Source organism: Lutra lutra, chromosome 16 (genome assembly GCF_902655055.1).
Source record: "Lutra lutra chromosome 16, mLutLut1.2, whole genome shotgun sequence".
NCBI classification, from domain to species: domain Eukaryota; kingdom Metazoa; phylum Chordata; class Mammalia; order Carnivora; family Mustelidae; genus Lutra; species Lutra lutra.
The window spans coordinates 59,736,415-59,746,111 of record NC_062293.1 but is presented as its reverse complement, the minus strand read 5'-3'; the positions used below and the strand labels follow the sequence as shown (position 1 = coordinate 59,746,111).

Genomic DNA, 9,697 nt, shown 5'->3' with positions numbered 1-9,697 from the left:
GGCAGCTGTCCCCGTCCCTAGGTCTCCCCCATGGGTCGCGACCCCGCTTCCGCGTCCCCCGCCCCGCAGCCCCCGCCTCCCTGCATCTCCCGCCGTGACGTCCGGAGCCCCGCCTGCCCCTTCTCCGCGCTCCCCCTCCGCCTGTGCCCGCCTCGGCCCTTCCCGACTTGCCTTATTTATTCGTTGGACGCGTTTCTGAATGTGCCCGCCTCGGCCCCTCCCCCGCCGCGCGCCCCGCCCGACCCCACGCGTCGGCGCGTCCGCTCCCTCGGCTGCCGCGGGGCCCGGGCCGCGGGGGGCGCGCGGCGGGGTCGCCCGCGCGCCCGGGGAAGGGGCCTGTACATACTGTAACATACAGAAGAGAGTGAAGAGTCTATTTAAGGCGCCGCGCGAGCGAGCACGGCGCGGCGGGGCCCGGCCGGCTCCACGAGCAAGTCTACGTGTGCATGGGCTCGGTGTCCACGCGCTGCCATTAAACTCCGCTGCACCAGCCTGCCTCCCGCCTCTGTCTGCGCGCGCCGGGGGGCGGGGGCGGGGGCGGGGCCGCGGCGGGCGGGGGCGGGGCCGCGGAGCGTGCCGCCTCCGACGTGTTTCCGGCCTTAAAGGCACCTCGCCCTTCCCTTTAAGACGCACCGCCCCTCCGCAGTCACTCCCAAGATGGCGGACCTGCTGGGCTCCATCCTGAGCTCCATGGAGAAGCCGCCCAGCCTCGGGGACCAGGAATCTCGGCGCAAGGCCCGAGGTGAGGACCCCAAATCCACAGCCGCCTCTCCTCGCCCGGTTCTCAGGGCCGCACTCTCGCCCCTTCGGACGCTGCCGCCTCCTAAATCTTGAAAGACCCCCTCACAGGCCCCTACGGAGACCCCCGGAGTCCCTAAAAGGGCTGCCGGCCCGCCCGCTGTCCTCAGCGGCCGGTGATTGGCTGCCTGGACCCCAGCGCCAACCTCCCGCCTTCTTTCCTACTGGCCTTCCGCGGTCCTTGTCTCCAATTCGCCGGCGGGCCCGCCCGTCCGCCGCTGTCCGGGTCTGATTGGCTGGCTGCCTCCGGCCCCCTCCCACCCGTTCCTGGGCCCGCCTGCGGGCTGTGGGGGGGAGTGTTGGCGGCCCACACCCCAGCAGCCTTGCGATTGGTTCCGCGGCACGCCCGTCCGCAGCCTCTTCGCCCCTATTGGCCCCCCGGGGTCCGCCTACGACGTCTGGCCCGACCTTCCTCGGGCGCACCCCGCCCTCGGCGCCTCCGATTGGTGACCGGGCCTGCGGGCTGCGCCCCTCCTACTGCTCTCCCCAGCCCCTCCCGCGGCCCCGCCGCCCTTCCCTCGTGGGCTGTCGCCGGGTCCCCGGTGCTGCAGGGCCGCTCTGCCCGCTGGAGGCACGAGGGCACCGCGGCCGTCCGAGTGGCCGCCGCCTCCTCGCCCGGTTTCCCGAGCGGGCCGGGGCGCACCGGGGCGGCCGCGCTAGGGGCCCCGGCGGGCTAGGGCCCGCGCCCTGCGTCGGGGAGCGCGCAGTCCGGACCGCGCACGGAGCGGTTACGCCCGAGTTTGACAGCCCCCGAAGGGCGTAGTCCGGGGGCCGACGGGAACTTCAGCGGGGCGGGAACCGCCTGCCCCTTGGGCAGAGAAGCGTGTTCGAGGCCTCCGGGCGGGCAGCACGTGGGCGCTTTGGCGGCCGCGGCCGGACCCGGAAGCCGAGGTGCAGAGTCCAGTCGCTTGCCTGAGGTCCCAGGGTTCCGAAGTGGTGGGGTCGTAAACCGGCCGGGACTGGCGAACTGCGCTGTTTCTGTAAGGTTCTTAACCTTAGTCGGAGGCCACCTCCCCAGACACAGGGAGAGACCCGCAGGCCAGTTAGAGCAGTCAGTGGTCAACATAGGGGCCCTGGGGATAGGGCTCTGAGATGAGACAGAGGGGAGCCCCCAGGCCGCCCGGCCGCGTCCACCCGGAGGGACTGGCGGGGCCTGAACAGGGTCCTTGCCTGCAGCGGCTCCCAGTCCATCGGGCAGACAGATGAGGCGTTGCACTGAAGCCCAGCCTGCTCGGGCCCCAGGGGAGGCAGTGACAGCTCGGACTCTCGGTGGGCTTGGTCTGCATGAGGAGGAACCACAGGTGCACAGGCACCAAGCGGTTAGGCAAACGGGAAGCAGTCTGGGGCAGCAGGGGGCCTCGGACCCCTGCGGGTGGGCCGGGTGGGCCGGAAGCCCAGGGGATTCCAAGTGGCAGGACAGAGGGAAGGGGGCGCCAAGACCCGAACTGGGGGAGCACCCTTGCAGCTCACCTGGGACATCCGCAGTCCCAAAGAAGCTGGGTGTCAGACCAGCCACTGCGGCGCCCTCCTGTCAGTGCAAGTGAGAATCGGGAGTGTTACAGAATACAGGAAGTTCAATAATTTCCCCTTTCCTGGGAGACAGCATGATGGGAAGCTCCTAGAGGGCAGCGCTGCCTCTGTTCTCAGCGCCCCAGCGGTCTCAGGTCTCCATGCATCGTGGGCATGAAATAAATGCTTGTGAACCGGGTTCCCCACTGGGGCTGGGAAATGGGGTCAAGCATGGTTCTCCTCCTTGTCACTCCCACTAAAGCGTGCGCTCTTGAAGGGCAGGCTTCATCCCAGTGTCTGTGCCAGGCACAGAGTGAGTGCATGGACGTCTGGGGAAGAAATGCTTGCCCGGCTCTCCCAGGGCACGCCGACCTCGTGTGAGGCCTCGAAGACGCCGCCACCCCTGGCTGCAGCCCCGGGCTCATGCTGCCGTTTCTCTCCCCCAGAGCAGGCCGCCCGGCTGAAGAAACTGCAGGAGCAAGACAGACAGCAGAAAGCCGAGTTCCGTAAAAGGGTGAGCCCGCTGGCCTGGCAGAGGCGGCCTCCGGGAGGACTTCTAGAAGTTAGGGTTGGAAGCTTGAGGTCTCAACTTTTCCCAGATGTGTGCAGTGAGAAGCCTGGAGGCCAGTGGCATGGAGGCTGGGGAAGGTGTAGGGGGCGAGGCCCACTGGCCCGTCTCGGGAAAGGGGTCCTGGGGTGGAGCCGTGGGCTCACATCCTTATCTTCTGTCTCCCAAGATGGAGAAAGAGGTGTCAGATTTCATCCAAGACAGCGGCCAGGTCAAGAAAAAGTTCCAGCCAATGAACAAAATAGAGAGGAGCATCCTGTGAGTGTCTCTGGGCTGGGGAGGCGTGAACGGGCCCACGGGGGCCCCCGAGAAGTGGGTGCTGGGCCCCGGCGGCCCTCCAGACTCTCCCTTCTGGCCTCCCTTCCCAGACACGATGTGGTGGAAGTGGCTGGCCTGACGTCCTTCTCCTTCGGGGAAGATGATGAGTGTCGCTATGTCATGATCTTCAAAAAGGTGAAAGGCCCAAGTGCCCGCCCTCCTCTCTCCTTTCCAGCCTGTGCCCCCCAGGGGGAGAGGCCGGATGCAGCGTGGCTGTGGAGCCTGACCCCGTGGTTCCTTTATCCTCAGGAATTTGCGCCCTCCGATGAAGAGCTGGACTCCTACCGTCGTGGCGAGGAGTGGGACCCCAGAAGGCCGAGGAGAAACGGAAGTTGAAGGTGAGCTCCGCCCAGCAGCCCGGCCCTGGGAGGGGTTGGGGACAGGCCCCTGAGCGCTGGTGCCTCGTCTCTGCACCCCTAGGAGCTGGCCCAGCGGCAGGAGGAGGAGGCGGCCCAGCAGGGCCCCGTGGTGGTGAGCCCCGCGAGCGACTACAAGGACAAGTACAGCCACCTCATTGGCAAGGGGGCGGCCAAGGACGCAGCCCACATGCTGCAGGCCAACAAGACCTACGGCTGTGGTGAGGCCCTGTGGGGGCGGGTGGCCGGGACAGGGCTGTGGGCAGTCAGGGGAGGCTGTGAAGCAGGGCTCCTGGGTCCTCCCCACACTCCTCTCCCACCCCGCAGTGCCCGTGGCCAACAAGAGGGACACGCGCTCCATCGAAGAGGCCATGAATGAGATCCGGGCCAAGAAGCGGCTGCGCCAGAGTGGGGAAGAGTTGCCTCCCACCTCCTAGGCGCCGCTGCTCCCCGGGGCAGGGCAGGGCAGGGCAGGGGGCAGGGGGAACAGGCTGCTGCTACTAGAACCCATCCTGGAGCCCCCCCGCCCCCCACACCACCTCTGACGGTGTCTATCGGGCTGGGGGGCTGGTTTGACGCGTCACTGTTGGAGCAGGACGTGGCGTGTGCTCGTGTGTGTGCGTGCGTGTGTGCGAACACGCAGGTGGGTATTTAACGTGTATTATTCCCCTTTATCCTTGGAATTTTCTTCTTCGTGGGGCTGGGATGACTTTACGTTCAATAAACACTGTTTGACCCAATGTCCCGGTTTGTTTGGCCAGAGAAAGGTGGGTCCCAGGGAGGAAGAGGATTCTAGGTCGAACAGTGTAAAATGCATGTGCTGGTCAGGCACGGCCAGATGCCGTCACCTTCCTGGTGAGGTTTACAGGAGATCGCATTGAAAGAGTGCACTCGCTGAGCACGAAGGGCCCCGAGGCTTTGGCTCCTGGCCCCTTCGGTCAGGGAGGCTCTCTGTGCCTCGGTTTCCTCACACATAGGATGCGGGGGGAAACGTAACCCTTGACAGCGCTGGTTCACAGATGTCAAGTATCTACAAGGGTGCCGATGGTGAAAGCTTCGTGAGCACGAGCCCTGGACTCGGACCCACAGTGCACCCCGTGGGTTAGAAAGACATCGAGGGAGCCTCCCCTCACGGGGCGCTCAGACCCCCGGCCCCCGCCCTGCTCCCCCCAGCCTCCTTCCGAAGTGTGAGCCCGTCCCTCCCCTTCTTCTGGGTCCCAGCAGGTCACCCTCGTGTTCCTCCTCTCCTGCCCCACCTCTCCACCTCCTGTCATGGCCAACCCAGAGACCGGCATCCCCTCTGTCCCACCAAGGAAGGAACAGGCCACTGTCTTGCTTGCCACCAGCATTTATTTCTGCGAGAAAAAGCTTGAAGGCCTGGATGGGTCCCGGGGGTGGGGCTCGGGGCCTGCAGCTTCTCACTTGGCCTTCGGGTTGCGGAATTTGCGTCCAGCAAAGACAGCCTTGTCCCCGAGAGCCTCCTCGATCCTAGAAGGCAGGCCAAGTCAGAGCTGCGCCTCCCAACCCCACCAGCCCAGGCCCCCCACATCCAGGCCTGCTGCGCAACCCCCCATACCTCATGAGCTGGTTGTACTTAGCCAGGCGCTCTGAGCGGCAGGGGGCACCCGTCTTGATCTGGGGAGGAAAGGAGGGTTCCCAGGGTTGCATGAGGCTGGCGGTGGGAGCAGCATGCGGGGGCTTCCAACCCAGGCAGGAATCCGGGGACCCCAAGAAGGCCCGTCAGACACTTGGGAACCGTACCTGCCCCGTGCAGAGCCCCACAACGAGGTCGGCGATGAACGTGTCCTCGGTCTCCCCGGAGCGGTGGCTCACCATCACCCCCCAGCCGTTAGACTGAGCCAGCTTGCAGCTGGGCAGGGAGGACACTCGGTAAGATCGACCGGAGCCTCAGAGAGAAAGCTCAGGGCACGGTGGGGCTCTACCCTTCGGTTTGGGGCAGTGGGCTCTTGGCGGGAAAGGGAATGACTAAGTTCCTTGGGAACCAGGAGAGAAAGGGAGAATCTCGATTTTGAGCATGAGCTCCTGAGATACTGGTGGGGAGGAAGGGCAGGATCTGGGGGGAGGAACCCCACGGGCTGAAAGTGGGGCACGGCAGGGTCACTGGGGCAAAGCTCTGGGGCTGGGAGGGTGGGACGGGGCAGGAGCTGGGGGACGTCCGACGGGCTGGACAGGCAGAGCAGGGGGCTGGCTGAGGGAGGCTGCGGCCCGCCCGGGGGCCGGAGGCACTCACGCCTGGATGGACTCGGTCACGGAGCCAATCTGGTTGACCTTCAGCAGCAGGCAGTTGCAGGCCTTCTTCTCGACGGCCTGGGCGATCCTCTTAGGGTTGGTGACTGTGAGGTCGTCCCCCACGATCTGGATGTTAACCCCCGAGAGGAATGAGGTCCAGGTGGCCCAGTCATCCTGGTCAAAGGGGTCCTCGATGGAGACCACTGCGGGGTAGGGGGGAGAGCCGGTTAAAGACCAGAGGGGCCTCGAGGGACACAGGCCGGGAGAGCCCAGATGGGATTTCAGCGGGCCTTAGGAGCCGTGGAGGCGCCCCAGTCCCCGTGCTGGGCCGGCGCCGGGGTCCCGGGCAGGAGCGGCAGCGCGGTAGGAGGGGGCTCTCACCAGGATAGTTCTTAATGAAGTTCTTGTACAGCTCCCCCAGCTTCTCCCCAGTAATGTGCCGCGCAGGGTCGTCGGGGGACTTGAAGTCGAGGTCATACTTCCCGTTGCGATAGAACTCGGACGCCGCCACGTCCATGCCGATGACCACCTTGTCCGGGTAGCCGGCCGCCTGGATGGCCGTCTTCAGCAGCTCCAGGGCTGGGGGAGGGGCAACAGGGGAACTGAGGGTCCGGGGCTTGCGGTCCCTGCAGCCCCTCCTCCGCGGGGACACGGGGGCTCTGCCCCTCAGAGCGCTCATACTGACCCTCATTGTTCTCCAGGATGTTGGGTGCGAAGCCGCCCTCGTCACCCACGTTGGTGGCATCCTTCCCGTACTTGGCCTTGATGACCCCCTTGAGGTGGTGGTACACCTCGGCGCCAATGCGCATGGCTTCCTTGAAGGAGCTGGCCCCCACGGGCAGGATCATGAACTCCTGCATGGCCAGCTTGTTGCCGGCGTGCGAGCCCCCATTGATGACATTGAAGGCCTGGCATGGGGAGGGAAGGGAGGGCAGCTCAGACCCGGGCCAGCTGGGAGGATCCAGGTGGAAGCCTGGCATCCTGAATCCCCAGCCGCAGGGTCTAGAGTGAGCACTCTGACTTTTCAGGGTCTCTCTCCTTGTTTCTACAAGACGGGAGTACCACCCGCTTTCCCGCAGGGTCTGAAGCTCAAATCAGACAAACAGACTGGAAACGAGGCCTCCATGGGTGCCTGGTCTGTGATAGCCAGTGGCGCCGCCGCGGAGCCTTCCATGGGGTCCGTGAGCTCGCTCCCTGCGTTAGCGAGATCCTGTCATCACCCCCGCTTTACAGACGAGGAAAGCGAGGCAGAGAGTGGTTAGGCAACCTCCTCTAAGATCCGTGAGCAAACAGGCAGAGCCGGCTGCCTCCAGGACAGCCTGGGCAGGGAAGGCTTAAACCAGCGGCCTGGGTTTGATAAAGATTAAAGGAGACGGAGATGCCAGACCCTCGGCCTGGGGTACAGGGCACAGTGAGCCACCCCAGTTAGCACCAAGCCCAGCGCTGGAATGCGAAGGAACACGGGGCGGCGGGGGTGGTGGTGGTGGTGGTTAGGTCCAGGGAAAGCAGCAGAGAGGCTTAATGGGAGGCTGGGATTGTGGGAAAGAGGGAGGGGCCGGGCTGCAGCCCGAGAGGTTCCCTTTCAGGAAACCGTTTCTTTGGAGCTGGGTCTCGAAGGTAGACTCTCTAGGGGCCCCTGCTGCTCGGCTCCCTGGATGTGGTGGCCCCATCACTGTGGCATGGAGCGAGGGCAGCTGCACTCACAGGGACCGGGAGGACCAGGTCTGGGTTCCCGGCCAGGTCTGCGATGTGCCGGTAGAGAGGGACCCCCTTCTCCGCCGCGCCAGCCTTGCACACGGCCAGGGAGACGCCCAGGATGGCATTGGCCCCAAACTTGGCTAGAGGAGGCAAGCACAAAAAAAGGGTGAGGGCTTCTCCCCCATGGCTTGGGGTCACCCCAGGGAGCATCGGAAGGACAAACCACTGGGTCCGAAGGGTGTGCTAAGAACGGTCTCCCCCAGGAGCCCCCACCCCAGGGGAATGTGTCAGCTTCAGGCCTGGCGGTGGGCAGGCACCAGGAAATGCCTGTGAAGTGAGTACAAATCCAGCCAGCCACGGTGTGCCCTAAATCGTGGGATGCAGAAGTAATCCCAACCAGGCCTCCAGCCCGGGGTCCCTCCCACCCCTGCCACATCCTGTCCTTCCCCGGGCCTTCCACTCACACTTATTCTCCGTTCCATCCAGCTCGATCATAAATTTGTCAACTTTTTCTTGATCCACGACGCTTAGTTTCTGGAAGGAGAGGTTGGGGGCAGGGGAGGGGGGAGCAGAGGTCATGTTTGTCAGGAGTCAGGGCATATGCTGTGGGAGGAAGTACAGGTATTTGGGGGAGACGATGGACGGCTGGTCTGGCGAAGCAAGGCCTCTCCCAGGCTTGAGCTGTGGGGCGGGGAGGGTAGAGGCATAGGGGCAGGCAGCGAGCTCCCTCTTGCCTTTTCCAGCAGAGCGGGACCTAGGGTCTTGTTGATGTGTTCCACGGCCTTCAGGACCCCTAGAGAAGCCAGGGGCGGGATGGGGGGCGTTCAGAACTCTGATTCAATCAGGCCTCTTCCCGCAGATCCCAGCTTCTCAAGAGTCCTGGGTTCCAGTCCTCCATACCCCATAAAGCTGCCAAGTGCCCAGGTCCTGACCCCACCCGCACACGGAGGCTTGTCCCCCATCACTTTCCCTCACCTTTCCCCAGGTAGCGGGATTTGTCTCCGTCTCTCAGTTCTAGGGCCTCATAGATGCCCGTGGAAGCTCCGCTGGGCACAGCTGCTCGGAATCGGCCTGGGCGGGTTGAAGGGGAAGGTCACACAAGGTCCCCTGCACCCTCAAAGGGCCAGAGTATGCTCTCGGAGCTCAGGGCCAGGGGCCGGTGCAGAGGGAGACTCCTGCTTCTCCGCCCCGGGGAGCCAGGCTGGAAGAACTCTGGGGAAGGGGATCCCAGAGAAAGGAGAGGATATGGGGCAGAACTGGGGGAGGGCAAGAACCCCCGGGGCCAGGGTCTTCTGAGGCAAAGCCACTCCAGGGGCCTGTGTTACCCTTGGCCGTGTGCAGGTCCACTTCTACTGTGGGGTTGCCCCTGGAGTCCAGGATTTCCCGGGCAAAGATCTTCTGCATGGCCATGGCTGCAAGATAGGAGGTGTGAGTGCATGTGGACAGCTGATCCCTGCAGGAACCCGAAATCCCTTGCCCTTTAAGAGTCTTCCCCACCCCAAGAAGGCAGGTGCGGGAGCTAAAAATATCCCACAAAAAGGTCACAGACCAAAGAGGCTAGCACAGCCCCCTCCCCCCCTCAGAACAGCTCCTGTTCCACCCCTATCCTAGGGATCCAGGGGCCTCTCCTTTAACTGCGCCCTCTGCACGGCTCCCAGGACCCTCATGGACCCCTGTGGCCCACAGAGGTGCCCTGAGGCCCTCTCCCTCACCCATCTGCTGGGTCGCTCGGTCTTCAGACCGAGCTTGCTGGCCCTCAGACCCTCTCCTGCTATGCTGGTTCTCCTCTTCCTGCTCCTTGGTCTCCTCCAAATCCGTGGAGACCCCAAATTCCCCATCTGGCTCCAACCCTTACTCTCCTTCATCCACCTCTCTTCGCGGTCTCGCTCCCTGCCCTGAGCACCCCCCATCCTGCTTACTCCAACCCTTCCATGTCTTTCTCAAGCACCCCCAGTCCTGGGAGGAAGAGAGAGCTGACAGCTCCCCCACTTTGTCCAAACCAGCACCACCCTTCCCCACCCCTATCCTCTGGGACCTTCACCAGACCTGGGATGTCTTCGAGAGGGGTTCGGGGTGAGCTCCGAGTCTAGGTGGCAGCTGGGACAGTGTCAGCTCACCCCCCTCTCAGGCTGGGCATTATCCCTAAGTACCCTGTGCCCCAGCCAGCCCCGCCTCTCCCCCTCTCCATTCTCCCCCTTCA

At 64.5% G+C, this 9,697-nt stretch overlaps 2 protein-coding genes across 2 annotated transcripts; one reads left to right on the top strand and one right to left on the bottom strand.

Moving 5' to 3' along the window:
- Nucleotides 1–503: 503 nt before the first annotated feature.
- SPAG7 (sperm associated antigen 7) lies at nt 504–4,132 on the top strand. Its single transcript, XM_047708791.1, is given in 8 exon segments — nt 504–742; nt 2,754–2,821; nt 3,045–3,133; nt 3,244–3,328; nt 3,443–3,500; nt 3,503–3,531; nt 3,614–3,770; nt 3,877–4,132. Coding segments are annotated over 8 exon segments (681 nt in total). The 5' UTR covers nt 504–657; the 3' UTR covers nt 3,987–4,132.
- Nucleotides 4,133–4,881: 749 nt separating this feature from the next.
- Nucleotides 4,882–9,697, bottom strand: ENO3 (enolase 3). Its single transcript, XM_047707179.1, has 12 exons — nt 9,544–9,697; nt 8,823–8,909; nt 8,473–8,568; nt 8,232–8,290; nt 7,962–8,031; nt 7,504–7,637; nt 6,485–6,707; nt 6,181–6,378; nt 5,801–6,002; nt 5,311–5,419; nt 5,126–5,184; nt 4,882–5,037 (listed from the first exon to the last, which is right to left on the bottom strand). The coding sequence occupies exons 2-12, from the start codon at nt 8,905–8,907 to the stop codon at nt 4,968–4,970; spliced, it is 1,305 nt and encodes a 434-aa protein (XP_047563135.1). The 5' UTR covers nt 8,908–8,909; nt 9,544–9,697; the 3' UTR covers nt 4,882–4,967.

What these genes read in the sequence shown, in the direction of transcription:
- ENO3 (XM_047707179.1), bottom strand. Translation starts at nt 8,907, where the DNA reads ATGGCCATGCAGAAGATCTTTGCCCGGGAAATCCTGGACTCCAGGGGC. An exon ending in GGACCTGCACACGGCCAAGG is followed by an intron (nt 8,569 to 8,822) that starts GTAACACAGGCC and finishes CAACCCGCCCAG; the next exon opens with GCCGATTCCGAGCAGCTGTG. An exon ending in GTGACCGAGTCCATCCAGGC is followed by an intron (nt 5,420 to 5,800) that starts GTGAGTGCCTCC and finishes CTCCCTGCCCAG; the next exon opens with CTGCAAGCTGGCTCAGTCTA.